The sequence below is a fragment of the Pipistrellus hanaki genome (genome assembly GCF_964339955.1).
Source record: "Pipistrellus hanaki genome assembly, chromosome: 1".
In the NCBI taxonomy this organism is placed as follows: domain Eukaryota; kingdom Metazoa; phylum Chordata; class Mammalia; order Chiroptera; family Vespertilionidae; genus Pipistrellus; species Pipistrellus hanaki.
In genome coordinates, this window is record NC_140503.1 from 56,417,594 (window position 1) to 56,437,430 (window position 19,837).

General features: G+C 40.4%; 1 protein-coding gene across 2 annotated transcripts; it reads right to left on the bottom strand.

The window, feature by feature from the left end:
- Positions 1 to 4,564: 4,564 nt before the first annotated feature.
- Positions 4,565 to 16,633, bottom strand: DUT (deoxyuridine triphosphatase). 2 transcript variants are annotated; one of them, XM_084902258.1, is made up of 7 exons: positions 16,484 to 16,633; positions 15,402 to 15,540; positions 12,141 to 12,232; positions 10,162 to 10,206; positions 5,616 to 5,690; positions 5,386 to 5,456; positions 4,565 to 4,982 (listed from the first exon to the last, which is right to left on the bottom strand). In XM_084902258.1, the coding sequence occupies exons 1-7, from the start codon at positions 16,506 to 16,508 to the stop codon at positions 4,926 to 4,928; spliced, it is 504 nt and encodes a 167-aa protein (XP_084758384.1). In that variant the 5' UTR covers positions 16,509 to 16,633; the 3' UTR covers positions 4,565 to 4,925. The 2 variants fall into 2 exon arrangements, with proteins under 2 accessions (XP_084758384.1, XP_084758385.1); XM_084902259.1 differs by lacking the exon at positions 16,484 to 16,633 and adding an exon at positions 15,974 to 16,276.
- Positions 16,634 to 19,837: the final 3,204 nt, after the last annotated feature.

Sequence of the window (19,837 nt, forward strand, 5' to 3'; positions counted from 1 at the left end):
AGAAGTGGTTAGCCTGTTAACGGGGGAGTTCCCTTTTTAATGACGCAACCTGTAACGGGTGCACACTCTTTCACTAGGACGTGTCAGTACATCACGCCGGGAGGATGTAATTTCATATGATTATTTTTTATATTTATACTTAAAATAAATGAAATATATTTATTTTATTTTCGTTTATTCATATATTTTCATTTATTCATATATATAAAGCACAAAGGAAAATACAAAATTACAAATAGAAAATACCAACAAAAAAGTGAAAACATTGCCGAAACCGGTTTGGCTCAGTGGGTAGAGCGTCGGTCTGTGGACTGAAAGGTCCGGGTTCGATTCCGGTCAAGGGTATGTACCTTGGTTGCAGCCATATCCCAGGTAGGGGGTGTGCAGGAGGCAACTGGTCGATGTCTCTCTCTCATTGACGTTTCTAGCTCTCTATCTCTCTCCCTTCCTCTCTGTAAAAAATCAATAAAATATATTTTTTTTAAAAAGTGGAAACATCGAATTAAAAAATTATAAATTTTTACGAACAATGATAAACCTTACAAAAAATATATACCGTCCCTCTCAGGGCGCAACATATATTTCCAGGACGTATTCATACGTCCTACCCGTTCCCGATATTGTTTACGTTTGACGTATTTATAGGTCCCGCTCAGTGAACAGGTTAAATGATGTCCTCAAGCAACACAGCAAGCATGTGATCACTCATGTCTTAGTGGTTTGACTTGTATCATCTAGAAAAACACTAAATGGAATGGTAGTCACTAATACTGTGAAAACTATACACAGTGCTAGGTGGGTACTGGACTTATGGGGGATCACTTTGGAAATTATATAAATGTCTAACCACTATGCTGTACATTTGAAACTACTATATAATATTTAATGTCAACTCTTAACTAAAAAAAAAAACAAAAAAAACAAAAACAAAACAACATAAAAACACTAACGTGAATGAATTGTGATGCTGGCACTTGCCCAGCAAATGTAGCTGGGCAAATTTAAACATGAATGAAGGTAAAATGTTTTTATACCTTAAATGCAGGCCCCTCACTTCAGATAACTGCCACCAGGTGGCAGTGGTTTGCTACAGCCATAAAGTCTGCTCTCAAGATTCATGAAAATGGAATAGGAGAGCAGGAAAGGTTGAGAGAAATTATTTGATGGACTCGCCTTATTTTATAAGAAAACTGAGAACCTGTAAGGCCATTCTAATTATCCAGATCTTTTAGTCAAAGGGCAAAACTTAAACGTGAGTCTAAAACTCCCCAAGCTAGTATTTCTTCATTATACACACTTGTATATTTTTTCTTCAAACTTATAATTTATAGTTACAACTTCCCCATACTTTCAATATTAAGATATTCATTAAAATGGCAAATGTAATCAAAATTAACCAAAAATTATTATAAAAACCTAAGCATTTTAAAACAACTAATATGGCTTTTGTGTTTTTTTAAAAAAAGTTAAAATATAGATAATGCAAAAGAGGGGAAAAATTATTTCTGACAACTAGAGATGAATATTATTTTGGATATATTTTCCCAGAGGGTTTTTTTTTTTTTTTTTACTCACCTGTAAAACCCATTTTAAAAAATTAGACATAATTTTTATTTTAAAATTAGATAATTTTTTTCTCATTTAAAAACAACTAGATACAAACCAAGACATAATCTAATAACTTGTTAATCAAATTAATCTTAAATTTTCTCAATAATCTTACTTTTATAAAGACATTTTTTAAGGGGACCACTTGGATCTTTTTATTTTTTAAATGTGTTTTTATTGATTTCAGAGAGAGGGTGGGAGAGATAGAAACATCAATAATGAGAATCATCAATTGGTTACGTCCTGCACATCCCTACTGGGGATCAAGCTCGCAACTTGGGCATGTGCTCTGACCGGGAATCAAAACAGTGACCTCTGGTTCACGGCTCAGTGCTCAGCCACTGAGCCACACCAGCTGGACTCCTGGATCTTTTAAAATTCTCCCAACCTAACCATGTTTACTAATAAGGGCAGACCATTTTTAATATATTGTTTTTTTTTCTTCATATATTTCCTGAGAAGATTCTCAGGGAAAATTTCAGTTTCATTTATATTTTGCTTTTTTCTCATTTTCTTTTTAGTAAGGGAAAGAGCAATGAGAGAACACTGTGTACCCAATCCATCTCCAAGTGGAGATGTACCCTTTTTTTTGCAAAAGGCATCTTTTTCACTTTTGAAATGTTATTCCTTCCCATCTCACCTGTCTTAGGATGATGATACAATACCAGAAAGTATTTCTCAGCTGAAAGGACCAGGACAGTTACATAAAATAGTATATTTTACACTAATGAGCATAAGATAATGAGCAGCATAAGATAAGGCTATAAATGCCTTACAGGTCAATCACATTGTCTTTACTAGAATGATTACATGCCTCTTATGGTGGGTTTTGTCAAGCTTTTTTTCAATACAGGGATGCTCTCTGAATATAATTACTACTATCACTATTAGGAAATTTTGGCCCATGATTTCTATCCTCTGTATCTGCTGTTCTTAACAATCTATCACCTTTACCTTATGGGTATGCTGCAGAGGTGAGCAGGAGGAAACGAAATTTGGGACGGGGGCGGGCAGGAAGCAGAGGTGCCAACTATTAGTTTTCTCTTAATGGGGACCACTGCCAGAGTTAAAGATGCAGGGGAAGCCGAAACCGGTTTGGCTCAGTGGATAGGGCGTTGGTCTGTGGACTGAAAGGTCTCAGATTTGATTCCGGTCAAGGGCATGTACATTGGGTGCGGGCACATCCCCGGTCGGGGGGTGAGCAAGAGGCAGCTGGTCAATGTTTCTAGCTCTCTATCCCTCTCTTTCTCTCTGTAAAAAAATCAATAAAATAAAAAAATAAAAAAAAGATGCAGGGAAGAGAAAAGCAGATGAGAGAGGACCTAGGGTGATTTGGGAAAAGTCAAAGCAAGAGGATTGTAGGAGCCCTGCCAAGAATGTTCTATATGACATTGGACTCAATACTTCAGTAATTACTAGAGGCCCAGTGCATGAAATTCATGCATGGGGGTGGTGTCCCTCAGCCCAGCCTGCACTCTCAAATCTGGGACATCCCTCTCACAATCTAGAACTGCTGGCTCCTAACCACTTGCCTGCCTACCTGCCTGATTGCCCCTAACTTTCTCTGCCAACCTGATTGCCCCTGTCTCTGCCTTGGTCCCCACCACCGTGGCTTTGTCTGGAAGGAAGTCGGACATCCAGAAGATGGCCGGTCATCCGGTCTAATTAGCATATTAACCTTGTATCAGTATAGATATCAGTGAGGTCCATTAATCCCAAACTCTGATACCTTCATGTCATAAAACTCCAGGTGCCTGCGGATCCTAGCCTTGTAGCCTCCCACCATTCTTCCATTGATGAGATTGAAAATGAATCTGAGGAAATAAAAAAAGGAGTTTGACAGCTCCTCCCAGGTGGAATAAAGATAGTCATGTGGTAGGAAGTACTATGCAGAGAAGGTGCTCTGGGCTTCAGACCCCCCTCCCCTCCCTGCCCCAGGCCAACTGCTGAAGTACTGGTATGTGATTCCAACTGCATAGCCACCAAGGTGAACTGGAGCATCAGATTAGTCTGTAGGAATGTTCCTCTTCTTGTTGTTCCTCTTCTAATGTTACAGGACCAAGATCGGGAGTGGACAAGGAGTCAAGTGAGACAGAACTGTGAAGGATGAGAAAAAATGCCTGGTTCTGGCTGGGAAGTTACCAAACCGTTAAAATCCACTTCTTCTTGACTATGTCATTCCTCCCTGTGAGTGTCCTTTACTACTCACATGCATTTCACTTCTGGTCACATCATGACTCACTAATGAACAGCGACCCACAGATGGAAACCACTACATTGTAGGGTATTAAGTGGACTAGAACCACTGGATGAGCAGCGACACACTCGAGCCTGTGCTTCTAGGACCTGGGTGGCCAAAGCTGCCAGCTCCAGCAGTCTGTGTGTGACACCCCCCCACACACAAAAATGATGCATTGGAGTACCTGACAGCCTGGTGCAAAGGGGTCTGAGAATATTGGAAGCACATCTAGAAGTCTGCAGATGTTAATCAAACAAATTCACAGAAATGAAATGCTGTTTAAACATATTTAAACAAAAGTACATAGGTTGGACAAACCCAGTGGACTAAGCATACATCATTATATTTAGTTTATTCTGATTAAATTCAATATTTCCTTGGGTACAGCCTATTATTGTTACTGCAGTGAGGGAAACCAAGATACTAATTACAACTCATACAATTTACTTGATGAAACAAAATTTGGAGAAACCAACTGGAAATTTCCAAGTTACATTTCCTTTCACACTTACTCTACCCAGTCAACCTGGAGTCTACCAAAAGGAAGATTAAAAAAGCAACACTAAAAATAGAAAAATAAACTGATGATTCCCTTCTTTCCACTCTCACAAAGAAATATTAAAAGTTTAGACTCTCTGCCTTTCCCTACATACACATACACACACACACACACACACACACACACACACACACACACACACAGTTTTTAGACCAATAAAGAGAACAAGGAATAACTTTTTTTTATTATCTTTTAGTTCAGTTTACATAATTAGTATCTGTGAAAGAATTCAAATTTATTGAATAAAAGGCTTTGGTTATGATTTATAAAAACAAAGCGAAGAATAAGTTGTTTAATGGGTAGCATTTAGTGAATTAAATAATACAGTTCTGAGAATCTATAATTGCTGTACATTTGATTGAAAAAAACAAACAAAAAATATTATGATACCATGAATATTTGTACAACAAATGTAGAATCTAAAGCTGTTAAGTTTACAGAAATGTTAGACCAAAAAAAAATAAAAAATAAAAAATAAAAAATTCCTTTATTTCTCATTTTCTATTCTTGGAATAAATTTTAATTTTTTCCAGTAGAACCAAAACCTCCTGAGCCCCTTTCAGTGTCATCTAAAACCTGAAAAGATAAAAGGTGGTAAGCCATCTGGTTAATTTCAGATCTTCTCAGTTCTCCCCAGCTCCTCATTAGTAAGACTTTGTTCCTGCTATTCCATCTTTTAAAAAGATTACAGAAAACAAAATTAAAGAAAGTTCCATAAATTTAAATATTGAGTAATTTTCAAAAAAGCTAAGGAAATAGAATTTCACAGTATATTTAAATGATTTATTATCCAATATAATGCTATATGATAGCCATGAAAATCATTAAGAAATTCTAAAGCTAAGATTTTAATTTTGCTTAAAAATGGGACTAGTCACTTATGCTATTTACTAGTAGTTACAGATAGCTTAATTAAATCTCACAATTTTAATTTCCTTCACTGACCGTTCATTCCCTACTCAGTTTTTATGACACTTACTTGAACTTCCTCTATTTCTGGATAAAAAATCCGTTCACAAATGAGCTGTGCAATTCGGTCACCCTTTTTTACTTCAAAGAGAAAAACAAAAGCAAAAGTGCATTACTGATCTTTTATTAATGTATTCTCTGTACTCTGCCTTAAACAATTAGAATTATAGCATGTGTTATTTAGATGTACGTAACTTGGAAAAGTCACTGCATCTATGTGACCATACATATTTAACATACCTTCAAATTTTTCTTTGCCAAAATTAAACAGTACAACACCAAGATTTCCTCTATAATCTTCATCTATAACACCAGCTGAAGAAAAGAAAAATAATGTTAACTTGTTTTTTGCTACCAAAACACTAAGAGAGTATATAATTACCGCAAAATCACTCTTATGTGGCTCTGAGATTTTAAAATATTTTTAAAAATTAATTTTTAGAGAGATAGGAAGAGGGAGATAGAAACATTGATGATAGGGAAATATTGATCAGCTGCCTCCTGCACAGCCCCCTGGTGAGGTATTCAGCCTGCAACCTGGGTCTTTACCCTGACTGTAAATCGAACCAGTGATCTCTCTTGGCGCCTGGGTCAACCCTCAACCACTGGGCTTTACCAGCTGGGCATGGGTCTGCAATTTTTATACAACTGAATAAGCATTTGGTAACTGTATAAAGTATCAAAACTAAGAAATATTATTAATATGCAAATAAAAATTTGAAGGTGTCCTTCATTTTCCAACCGTTACTCTTACAAATGGTGACAGTCTCCTACTCTAAACTGGGAGCAGGCACTTCACAACTCAGACAGGTCGTTCTGAATTGCTCTCCAAACCCACTGTCTATCCGCTGCACACCTGCCAAAAAAGACCAGGAGAAAATTATGATTTGGACTTTAAAGGCTTTTCCTGGTGGCAGCTTCCTACTAATCTCCACATCAAAATATGATTGAGTCATAAACAAAAATGTCAGAAAGCCTGAAGAGTGGCAGTGGAGTAAGTCAATGCTGACGTGGTTAAGCAGCCATCTACCAAATATCAGCACATTTCATTTTTATAATAAAAATGGAGCTGAACCTTTTCAGTCACCACCTTTTCTTAGAGAGTGATCTCTCAGAAGACATTAGCACATTAGCTTAATAATGAGCACACTTTTACTTAGAATCCTATGTAATTAGTACCTGGTTTGAGACTATAAACACAAGAACAAGAGAGAAATGTAAGCCAGGGCCCAGCTTTGGCTCAGAGAAGCGCATTTACCAGACTTGTTAGCACTTGTCTTTGAGCCAGGAATTTAAAATGTTTCCATAAACACAAGCATAGATAATGTAGGTGGCACCAGGCCTTTTCATTTCCTTTTTTTAAAATTGAAACTTAATTCACAATTCAACAATTTTTAATGTATTCAGAGTTGTACAACCATCGCCATAATTTCAGAATATTTTCATTAGCCCAAAAGAAACCCCCTATCTACTAGCAGTCTCTCCAATCTCCCCTCCACTCCTACCAATTTCCTTTATACCTGCTAATTCTTTCCCCTTGGTTTGTAAAATGCTGGATAGAATTCATGCAAACCTAATCCAATGCAGGTCCATGTAAGGTCTATCTATTAACATCTACCTTCTTAAAAAAAAAACACACACACACACACACACACACACACACAACAAAAAACTCTCTTATCAAAGGAAAAAAGGAAAAAAAAGTAATCAGGAACTTGGCTCCATGGGTAGCAATGCTGTTTGGCAGGCTTCATTATTTAAAGGTCAACTGAAAAAAAAACTTCTTATAGAACAAGGGTAAGCAATTCCTTTCAATTTTCTCAGATCGAGGGGGGGATGGGGGGAAGGAAATAAATAATAATAAAAAGAAAAGTTCCACCATAAGGGGAAAAAAAACCTATAATAAAACTCAGAAAAACTAACATTTTAGACTTTTCCAATGGATTCTAGTAGAAGTTTAAATTAACCCCTGTACTTCATGAATGAATTACTAAGGATGTGAAACTGAATTTAAGTATTTCTTAAAAGTCTTCCTTTCTACTTATACAGCAATGACCAACTCAAAGAATACTGAAGCCTAATTTCTTTCCCCATTACCAGCTGACCATTAAATTTGTCCTTAATATTTATTTTGTTTAAATTTTTTTTTCTGATCTCTTTGGGTATTTAACTCTTCTGCATATAATTTAAGTATTTATTTTTTTAGTCTATGGTATCTTCTAAGATACAAAAACACTCCCTTTGTGTAAAGGAATTTGGTATCTATCTATAAAGTTGTTTTATCAAACTCAAATGGTTGGGTATTTTAAATTCTGCAATGCCAAGTAATCCACCAAGATTTTATGCTCAGCATACAGACATGGGAAAAGCCTTCAACTAACTAAAAGAAATGAAGCTATTTGAAGTTAATTAAAATGTATGGCAGGGGAAAAAAGCTCTCAATTAAATGTATTTTTTAGCTTGAGTGCCAAAAGTATATATATATAAAAAAAAGTTCTAAGTCCACTTATCACTCAAAGGCAATTTGACCTTCAAGAAAAACCTATAGTAAAGGACATTAGTTACATCAGGGACATGTCTCTTCATGAGAAAGCAGCAAGCATTTTGAAGTTATCACTGGAAAATTCATGCATTGGAACTGGCAGAGTGATTAACTGACTTCAGGCAGTGTTTTACTCTGTCAAGACTTTGGCATGTCGTCTGTTGGAAACCTTTAGTGAGAACTGTCCACACCTGCCAGATGCGAGTTCTGAACAGAATCCTGCAGACTCAACTTTTCCCTTTGACCCTTATTTACAGCCTGGGATTTCTAACATCTCTCCTCTGAAATAAAAACCGAGGCCAACTGTGATAAACCTGTGCCTAAGAGACATTTTTAAGATACTCTGCATCCAAGAACACACCACAATGTGATTTTATAAATAATACCAAACCAATTACCAGGCAAACCAACTTTCCATTTCCTTTACATGAATTTTTTTCCGGTTTGTTTTCAACAGAGTAAAAATTAGTAACAAAGTTTCCACATTAAAAAAAAAAATCTGTGAAGTCCCTAGGGCAGTGGTTGGTAAACTCATTAGTCAACAGAGCGGCAAACTGAGCCGCAGTTTGCCGACCACTGCCCTAGGACACAGGAAAAATAACTTCCAGGATTTAATATGAGTCAAATAGTATCAGAGTTACATACAGTAGCATTTAATCCTCCAACCCTTCACAGGTGTGCACACTAACTTTCATTGTTGTTTCTCCAAAGCCCATGTGCCTTTCCCAACCCTTTGAAATTTCTTTTTAAATACACACAATTTTTCATATTCGTAATTTATAGTCCTAAATTACCATACTTGACCTTGTACAAGTATATTTGAAAATCATGCATAACTGAGCCCAGGTAATTACTCCTCAAGGAGGTCCATCCCTGTCGTGTCAAACTCAGCTTCTCTTAGGGGACTGCTTTTGGGCTCCTGTCTTGCCCCACAGCACCACCTAGTGACACCATGGGGAGACTAAGGGGCAGGCAGGAGATAGTTCAGGGACAAGCCTCACATACCCATGCAGTGTATGTGACAATGAGCTAGCTCAGTACAGATTATGGCTGGTGGTGGATGGCCAGAGTGATCAACAGCATTAAATGGTGCTGGAAAGAATAAGTGTAGTGAAATCATATGGATGGAGATTCCAGGTTTTGATGTGTCTACTTGGACTCATCTTTGAGCCAGTTTTCTCATCTGTCAAAAGTAGCTACAGCATGTTAGTGTGAAGCACTCGCTATTATCAATGGGGATAAGGAAGGGTCAGGACATAACCCTGTCAATGGGGTCTGTCACCAGGAATGAGATCCAAGTAAGGGAGGCATATCAGGAAGGTGAGAATTTCCATTCAGTAAAGGGCAGTTAGAGGTGGCCAGCAGAGGAGACTAAGGCTCCCTTATGAAAGGGGCCTGGTGAGGAAGTTGTTGACTTTGGGAGACATTGAGTAAGGCTTTGTTATAAGGAAATAGGAGCCATGGAGGACTTGCTCAGTAAGAAATCCTAACAGGCCCAGCTGATGTGGCTCAGTGGTTGAATATCAACCTATGAACCAGGAGGTCAGGGTTTGATTCCCTGCCAGAGCACATGCCTGGGCTGTGGGTTCAATCCCCAGTGTGGGACATGAGGAGGCAGCCGATCAAAAATTCTCTCTCATCACTGATGTTTCTCTCCCCCCCGCCCCTCTGAAATCAATAAAAATATATCACTTAAAAAAAAGAAAAAAAAAATCAAGACAGGAAAGGACAGTGTCTTCTCTCTTGACTTTAGGGAAAGACTCTCTCTTATCTTTTGCCAAACATGGATACCTCTCTTAAGGAGGTAAGAAAAATCTTACTACTATACTGACCTGCATTTTCTAGAACCTTTTGCTTAAGTGACATAAAAGCTTTTCCTTCTCTAATAATAACAAAATTTCTTCTATAAATGGAGTCATTTTTGGACTAAATGCAGATTAACACTAAACCAAGGCAATAATCCTATCTGTCAGAGAGTGACTAGTTAGCCTAGTATGTAGTAAAATAACATGCATTTCACATAATGGTCATTTAAAAATTAAACATATTCAAATAGCACTTATAACTATCATGAATGTGTTATTCAGAGATTGAAATTTCTAAAAGGCAAGACACAACAGAAAACATTTCCTTTTCTTTAAGTAAAATAAAAATAAAATTTGGCATTAGATTACTTCCTCCTAATAAGCAAATGCAAAGTAAATATTTGGAAATATTTACAGAATAAAAATGTAAAAACAATACCTCCTACGTCTATAAAGTGTTTTGCAGCCAAGCCAGAACGTGGAGCTGAAAAAACAAAAAACAGAGAAATTGGCTATTTTAAGAGGGAATAACTGACATAATTTAAGCATGTTATTACTCTTATTTCCTATCACTGATATTTTCGTCGTCACTTCACTTACTACTCTGTATTACCAAAGTAGAATAGTTTAGAAAAATCTGACAAGGTCTAATTTGAAGCCCAACTTAAGCCAGTCCATACAAGTTCAGTCAATGGAGGACTAGGGGGGTGCAGCCACGGACGACTAGAATGAACTGACAGGTGGTCGAGTGGGACAACCCTAGACAACTCTGTGAAGCAGGGCCACATGAGAGGACTGCAGGGGCACAGAACTGAGTAAAAGAACTTTTGTTTTAAAATGAGAGTTCTGAGCATGTTGCAATGGAGATGGGAAGAAGGGGGTATGGGAGAGAAAAAGGGAGAGAGGGGGAGGGGGAGAAGAGTCATAAACCAGTCAGAGTAGCAGAGCCCAGTCTAGAACTTGGGGCTTCAACTCATGATACAGATGCCAAAAGACAGGTCTGTATGTAACAAGTGAACCAGAGTAAAAGGCTTAATGTCAGTTGAAAAAATGCCAAAAACTAAACATTAGAAACTCAATGTACTATGCTTTTCATTCTTACTATGCCTTTTATTCTTAAAAATAAAATATAAAAAGCAGGGGTGGGGCAATCAACCGAAGAACTTGTATGCATATATGCGTAACCCATGGACACACATGATAAGGTGGTAAATGCCTGGAGTGGGGTATTAGCAGGTCTCTTGGCCAGCAATGATACTCTTGCTATCACCTCCCACCCCAGCTCTGGGAGAGGAGGGTGGGTCACAGTTCCACTTGCTCCTCTAGGTTTTCTCTGAAGTTAGTCAGGAAGTAAGTATGCTCTTGAAAAGAAGTGTTAAACTCTCCAGCGACAACTGAATCACTCTAGGAAGTAGAATCTGAGAACCTGCGCTCCGTTTTTGTCCTAGCTCCTCCCTCTGTGAGGTGTTTCCCTCACTGAAGTGTTTCCCTAACACAGTGGTCGGCAAACTCATTAGTCAACAGAGCGGCAAACCGTGGCTCGAGAGCTGCAGTTTGCCCACCACTGCCTAACACACGTCAAGGGGGCAACCCAAAAGGGAAAAGGCTAAATCTAAATGGCCTGATATACTTTGGGACTAAGAGGTTTTAGAAGTTCCACTCTCGTGATATAAAATGATTGTGCCATTATCCTGAGTAGGCCTCTATTTTCTTAAATAACAAATATTAGCCATTCTCATCCCCATCTTCACAAAGAAGTCTTGACTTCATATGCAATCTGGTTTTTGAAGGGGGAGTTGGTGGTAACCCTGGAAAAAGTGCCAGTTAAAAATCACCTCTATTTTCAGTTTTTCTCAAAGTGAGAACCTCTTGGGCCAATGTGAGCCTTCTAAGAGCTAAAGTAAAGAATCGAAAAAATGGCAAAGAGATAAAAGGCAAAAGCAGAGATAGGCATACCTTGTTTATTGTGCTTCGCAGATATTATATTTTTTACAAATTGAAGGTAAGACCCTCCATCAGCAGAAAGATTGCAATTTGCTGAAGGCTTGGATGATTAGCATTTTTAAGCAATAAAGTATTTTTAAATTAATGTATGTACATTTTTAGACATAATGCTGTTATATACTTAATAGATTATAAAAGAGTATAAACATTAACTTTTATATGAACTAGAAAACCCAAAACATCATGTGACTTGTTTTATTGTGATATTTGCTTCCTTGCAGTGCTTTGAAACGGAACTGGAATATCTCCAAAGTATAATTATATAAATGAAAGTTTTCAAACGGCTGCATTTGCCTTAACAGTTGGCATTTCCTTCTTTTAAGACTCAGGCCAAGAAATACCCCTTCCCTCATTTATACCCCAGATAAAACAAAGATGAAGGAACATATCACAAAAACATCTTAAGTCACTTACCTACTCTTCCATAGCACCCAGAAGGAAGAGCTATCTGAATGTCAGTTTTCACAAGGGTTTTCTCCATCGGTGGTATTGTGTAATCATAGGCACTAGAAAGATATTGGAAAAACAAAAACAAATCACTGGTGTTTAGATGATTTTTCTGGTGAAAGAGGTGACAATATATAAATGCATTCTCCCCTGAACAAAATTTGGTTGGGAAATTGAGGTAATGATTTAGCAGGAGGGGACAGAAAAGATAAACTTTTAAGGAGTATGTGCTTTTCTAAGGTGGTATGAAAAGAGGAAGTAAAGAAAGAACCAGGGAAGGAGGGTAAATAATAGCTAACATTTATAAAGCCCTTACCATACCCCAGGCACAGTTCCGTTTTTTAATAACTCATATTAGTCTCACAACAATCCTCTAAGGCAGTGGTTCTCAACCTTTCTAATGCCGTGACCCCTTAATACAGTTCCTCATGTTGTGGTGACCCCCAACCATAAAATTATTTTCATTGCTACTTCATAACTGTAATTTTGCTACTGTTATGAATCATAATGTAAATATCTGTGTTTTCCGATGGTCTTAGGTGACCCTGCTAATGGTTCTCAACCTGTGGGTCGCTGTAGAACCTAAGACCATAGAAAACACAGATATTTACATTATGATTCATAACAGTAGCAAAATTAGTTATGAAGTAGCAATGAAAATAATTTTATGGTTGGGGGTCACCACAATATGAGGAACTGTATTAAAGGGTCGAGGCATTAGAAAGGTTGAGAACCACTGCTCTAAGGGATCATGGAAAACATGCAGAGAAAGAAAGGGGGCAATGGGTGGGCCACCTAAGTGGGGAGAGCTGGTTGCATCTGTTCTGCTGGTCTTGGTGGGTTAGCAAGCACACCCAGCTGTGGCCATGACCTTTCACCGGCTGAGGGAGACAGCTGACCACTGTGACCAGCCCTGGAGAAATGCATTGCTGAGGAACTGATTCTCCAAGGTCCACCCTGCAAGTGCTGCTGCCGTTTTTATTGTAGCCCCCTCTTTGATGGAAATTTAAAAATAAGCAGAACTGGAAGTTACTTTGAAGACCTTCATCAAGACTGGTAAAGCAGCAGTGTATTTTTACTTTCTTCAATGAAATTTGTTCTCTTTGAAAGGGCAGGACAGGGTAAGGCTAACTCCTGACTTCATTGTGGGGCAGGGTGGAGCTATCCTCCATTTTGTGTAACTGGACCCTAGCCCTCACCCAACCAATCAGGGTCAGCCAAAGCAGTGACATCACCACCCCTATAAAACCCCTTGACCTGTGACGTTCCGAGTGAGTGGGACAGAGCCCATGCTAGCATGGAAGAGGCTCTTTTGTTTATTGCATCGGACTCGGCTCCCTGGTGGTCCTTGGGGATCACGAAGTCTGGGCATACGCTTCAAATAGTTAAACACTAACTTATTAAAGAGTTCCATGTCTATTTCAGTATATAAAGATGCTCAAAGTACCTTAAGTCAGTTTCTTCTTAGATTCAGAACAGTGCCCAGACATGGTAGTCAAACTACATGTTATACTTATTTCTATTCATGAAAACTAAGGGGCTGAACTCTAATCCCTTTCAGCTACAAAAGTCTATACTTCACCTTTCTTTTTCTCTTACTATCATCACAGTTCTATCTCCTCTTCTCTTGTACTTATGACTTGGACCATAGTTCTCAGGTTAGAATTACCTGGAATGCTTTAAAATACATCCTAATACATCCCTATCTACAATATCACTTTTCACTTACTTTAATGATCCTAAGAAGTGGGCACAGAAGTCCAGTGAAAAAAGGCACTTAATTCAGGGTCAAAATGCTCTTACATTCAAGCCTTTGGATTAATCAATTCAGCTCCTTACAAACCTCTCACCTGTAAAAGGTAGCACTCACCTATTCAGACTGTTATGAGGATTTAAAAAATATAAAGTTTTTAGTATAGGTAAAAAGTACACAAGGAAAAAGGTGGGAGTATAATTAACATTTCTGTTTCTCATATTCAAGCCCTTTGTGAAATTTCCAGTCCTCGGGGCAAACTTAAATATGAACCCACAGAGAAATTTTATTAACTCTTCAAACAAAAGCAGCCTTCATTAATCCTGCCTAGGTATTTTTATACTATGCACCTCGGCTCCAGCCGGCTTTTCCTTCCAGAATGCACAGCATCCTGGCTCAGGCCTTGAAGGGCAAGGTGTGCTTTACACATCCCTACCTTCCCCTCAAGAGGATGCAATCAATGTTGCAGAACAACACCTCAGAGAATGTTTCATGTTGCAAAATAACGCCTTAGAGCACGTTTATGAATACTTATCTACTAATCTAAGCTCACCGCCCAGATCCCTGTTCAGTTCAGGTTAAAGAGGAAAGCTAAAATTTTCAACATAAAAAGTCAGAAACTGTACTGTGAGCGAAAGGAGCCACATCCTAACCTGCTCAGGGGAGGCCTGCGTGGCAGTCTTGCAAACTCAGAGACCTAAAATAACCACAAAAGATGGTTTAAAAATTAAATATTTAAACTACAAACAGGTTATAATGGGTAGTCATGTCCTACACCAATATTTTCTCTGACAAAGATCAACTTACATCTTCTTTACTGAGCCCATTTGCCTTTTTCTTGCCTCTAAGAAAACAGATCTGTGAGATGTCTAGTTAACTTGTAACTTCCCTTTTTCTGGAGCCCCTGGGGCACAACCTAATGTGGGGGGACGCCAGGACACAGGCCTCACATTCCTTCTTTATCATGTTAGTTGTTCCTGCACTCACCTAAATACACGTCCATCATTATACTTTTTATCCAATCTCAGGGGTTTCCCACCGCTTTGCTTTATTCCACCTCCTTAATCTATCACCAATGAATTTCATGTCACCCACCTATGTCCCTCCTTTGATTGCAATGTATAAATAGAGAAATGTAACCCGCCCTTCTTCGGAGCATTATCTCAATCCACTGAGGTTCTGCTGATAGTTTGGCTCAAATAAACTCACTAAAATTCTTTACAGGTTTCAATGTGTGTTTTTCGTTAACAGTACATATAAGCAAAAAACGTTTGCCTCTGTAATCTTTTCAATGGAAGTTGCAAGTTGTAGCAGCATAATGTAAGCTAATGTGACAGAAAGCTCTAAAATTGGGAGAATTGGCCTTTTCTGGGCGGGGAGGGCAGGCAGCGAAGGAGGGGGCAGAAGGCGGCCTTCCCAGGCTCCCCGCACCCCGGGCGCCCTCCTGCGGGGCGGGGGGCCGGGGCAGCACCCACCTGTACAGGTCGTAGCCCGCGGCGCGCGCGGAGCCCTTGCTGGGGGCGGTGGCGTGCTCGGAGAGCCGCACGAAGCGGAGCCGCAGGCCGCCCTCCGCCGCGGGCCGGGGCCGCTTGCTGGGGGAGATGGCGAGCGTGTCTTCGGAGCACGGCATGGCAGGGCGGAGCGGGCCGGAGGCGAGCACAGGGGAACAAGCAGCAGCAGAATGAGGCGAACCGCCCGCAGCGCGCTCCAATTCTCAATTTCCCGCCCGAAACGCCCCCTCCCGCCCCTAGACGAGCCCAACCTGGGGCCGAGAGGGGAGCAGGGGTTCCAGTTTGGGGCTGGAAACACTTCTCCGAAAACAGATTGAAACTATGGACCATTTTTAAACTTTCCAAACTTACACACGTGTCCAGGGCAGGGGGCGGCCGACCCCGCACACAACAGACACCACCACGCCACCCCCGGGGGGACCGGGATGGCCTCGCTCCCGCGCTCGGGGGCTGCGCGCCCTCCCGAAAGGCGCCAAAACCCGGGACTTCCCGCCGCCCTCCCCCCTGCCCCGGGGCGGGCCCGGCCCCCAAATTACTGGCGCCGCCGCATCCTCGGCTCAGGCCGCGCGCGCTGGACAGCGGCCCGGCGGCCCGGGGCGGGGCGGCGGCCGGCGGGGCGGGGCCGAGGCCCGCCGTCGCGGCGCCTGGAGGCCGACCTCTCACGCCGGTGAGCCCGGAGCCGAGCAAAGACAGGAAGGAACGGTAGACAAGCCCGAGGCGCGGGCGGAGGGGAGTCATTTGCCGGAGCCGCAGGCGCTGGGTGGCTCTTCCGCTCCCGCCTTCAGACCGTCCGGCCCGGTGACCTCGGAAGCAGTAGCCGCCGCCTCCTGGGCGCACGGAAGCGGGGCATCCCCGCTACCGGCCTGGCTAGGCCGTGGGAATCCGGGGAAGTGGCACCCGCTGTGTCCAATCCGGCAGCCTTTGCCTCCCTCCCAGTCTCGTGAGGGTTTTTTTTGTTTGTTTTGTTTTTTTCCTTCCTTCGGGCCCCCTTTTTCTGAGACTGCCCTGGAGACCCACTGCCCGGGCCCTGCCGGCTGGTGACTCACCTGGGGCGGCGCCGCCCGCGGCCATGGCTCCCCAGGGTCTGACCTCAGGGGTCGCCTCACGTCGCTAGTGCGAGCCGAGCCGCTGCGCTCAGTCCTGCGCCCCAGGCTGTGCGGAGAGAAGGGAGTTCGATTCCCTTACAATGCCGCCGCCGCCTAGTGCGCAGGTGTCTTGTTACTCTTAAAGGGGGTCGGGGGCAGAGTTTTAACTGTGACGACGCATCAGTTGAAATCCTAGCACTGTCCTGATGACCCCACTGCTGCATGGTGCGCCCTTCCCTTTAAGCCCCCAACCCGTGGCTGTGAGCCACAGATCTGGGCCACCTGGTACAACTTACAGTGGGAATGAGCAGACCACTTTCTATATATAATAGTACATTGATTTTCCTTGCTTACAGATATCTCCAGTTGTCTCTGGAACCAACGTAGAAATCGGAATACCTAATTGTAAAGCACTTTGTCAATGTAAACAAAAATTATAGTGACAGGGCAGGAGCAATTTTAGAAAAATGGCAAAAATGTCAGATTATGGTTGGGGAAGGTTTGAGATGTCCTTGGTGTGCCTTTCATTAAGGGTGGTCCCCACCTTTTCAAGCTCCTTTAAATGTTGGAATTCCTCTGGATGAAGTTATGGGTTAGACTGTGTGCTCTCTCTTCCCGTGGCTTTAACTATTGCCTCTACCCTGCGGGATCCCCAAATGTATACCTATGGCAATATGTTCTGGGCCATGCTGCTCCAGCCTCATTAGGGTTGTTGAGATTCAGTCTATCACCCCCTTCTTCACGCCATTCTTCCAATAGTTTTGAAGCAATTTTTGGATAAGTCTGCAGTTAGTATTTACTTTATGGAGACTATGTAAATATCATTCACTGCTGAGACAAAAAATGTGAGGTGTTTATATTTTTCACCTGTTCCCTTCAAGTTAATTACTTTGTTTTCTATTTGTCTTTGTTAGTACGCAGTATTGTGTTTAATTCATCTGTTGCTTGTTTTTATCAAATGCTCCAGTGGATCCAATACCTTAAACATCTATCACAGCAAATGAAACTAAAATCCTCTTATCAGTTCCATTTCCCTTCTCTTTCTCCTCTGTTCTGTTGCTCTGTTCTCTAATCCTGCTGAATAGCTGTCATCCTGAGACTTCCTGGGACTTGCCCCACTTTTGTATTGGAGCCCTGGTTTTATGGTCTAGTATCTTGCTCTTAGTTTATATCCCATTTTGTGAAGTATTTTCTCTAGAATTTTTCTAAGGAAATTCACAGGCAAGAGAAATAATTTGAGTCTTTGCATATCTTAGAATATAACGATTGTAATTTTACCCAGATCCAGATAAAAATCACACTTCATTCATGAAATATCTTTACAACCAGTAGTGAACTCTGCATTATCTTATCTCTTAGAACACTATAAAATTCATTACCAATATACTCATAATTGTGTAATTGTCCCATATGTATGAACTTTATCTTTCACATTAATGTTTTACAGTTTTATGAACCCTTCAAAGCACCTACTTCAGTGTATTACATAAAAATTATTTGTTTGGCTCCTTATGATAGCTAGCACCAAGAAAGTATTCAGATATTTCTTCTATTACAGAAAGTGTGGATACAAAAAGTGTTTACTTATTATTATCACTTTTCATCTGAGATTATTTTTAATTGAAAAGAGAAAAGAGCATAAACCAATGGGAAAGGAGGAATAGGATAGAGTTCTGAATCAGTCAATATTTAATAAGACATTCCTTATAACAAATAAGAACTAAACATGTCCTACCTATAGTCAATTTTGTGCTGTTTTTTTAAAATCAGAATATACTTATTTTATCAGTCATGTTGATTAATTCAATTAGATAAGTGTAGTGTCAACTGGAACCTGTTGAGAATGTTCTTCCTGCCTCTGCCGTTATAGTTAGTCTTGCCTTATCTGTGAGTTAGCCTTCAGCCGTTTCAGTTACCTATGTCAACATGGTCTGAAAATATTAAATGGAAAATATATAAACAGTTCATAAGTTTTGAATTAAACACCATTCTAAGTAGCATGATGCTATCTCATACTGTTAATGCACTATCCTTCCGCTGTCTTGAATCATCCCCTTTGTCCAGTGTATTCATGCTGTATATGCTCGCTGCTTGGTAGTCATTTAGTAGCCATCTTGATTATCTTACAGATTGTTGTGGTATCACAATGCTTGTGTTCAAGTAATCTTTTTAAAAAAATATATATTTTTTTATTGACTTCAGAGAGGAAGAGAGAGGGAAAGAGGAATAGAAACACCAATGATGAGAGAAAATCATTGATCAGCTACCTCCTGGGGATCGAGCCCACAGCCCAGGCATGTGCCCTGACTAGGAATTGAACTATGACCTCCTAGTTCATAGGTCGATGCTCAACCACTGAGAAATACCAGCTGAGCTAAAGTAATCTTTATTTTACTTACTGATGGCTCCAAAGCCCAAGAGTAGGAATATGCCAAAGAGAAGCTGTAAAGTGTTTCCTTTAAGTGAAAAGGTAAAAGTTTTTTACTTACTAAAGAATTAAAAAAAAAAACACCTTATGCTGAAGTTGCTAAGCTCTACAGTAAGAATGAATCTGCTATCATGAAACGGTGAAGAAGAAAAATCCATGCAAGTTTTGCTGTTGCAGCTCAAACTGCAAAAGTTACTGCCACAGCATCCGATAAGGGCTTAAGATGGAGAAGGCGTTAAATTTGTGAGTGGAAGACATGAACAGAAAACATGTTCCAGTTGACATCAGCATGTTGCATCAGAAAGCATTGAGCCTGTAGGAAAACTTCAGCTAGAGATCCACTGAAATTAGTGATACCAAGCTATTTGCTGCAAAATAAGGGATTGTTTTACAGATTCAGGAATAGGTTTGGACTGAAAAATATAAAAATGACTGGAGAGGCGGCATCTGCCGATGAAGGAGCTACTGCCACATTTCCAGCAGAGTTGATGAAGGAGAAAATATTTCATCCAAAGCAAGTTTTTTTAAAATTTAATAAATCTTTATTGTTCAGATTATTACGATTGTTCCTCTTTCTTCCCCCCCCCCCCAATAGCTCCCCTCCACCCAGTTCTCACCCCACCCTCTACCCTTACTTTCCCCGCTCTGTCCTCATCCACAGCTATATGATTTTTGTCCAGTCTCTTCCCGAACCCCCCACACCCTTTCCCCCTTGAGAATTTTCAAGCAAGTTTTTAATTGCAATGAAAACCAGACTTTTCTGGAAGAAGATGCCCAATAGAACCAACATTCATAAAAGTGCAAAAGAGGCAGCAGGGCATAACACATGGAAGGACAGGTTAACTCTGGTACTATGTGGCAATGCTGCAGGGCATATGATAAAGCCC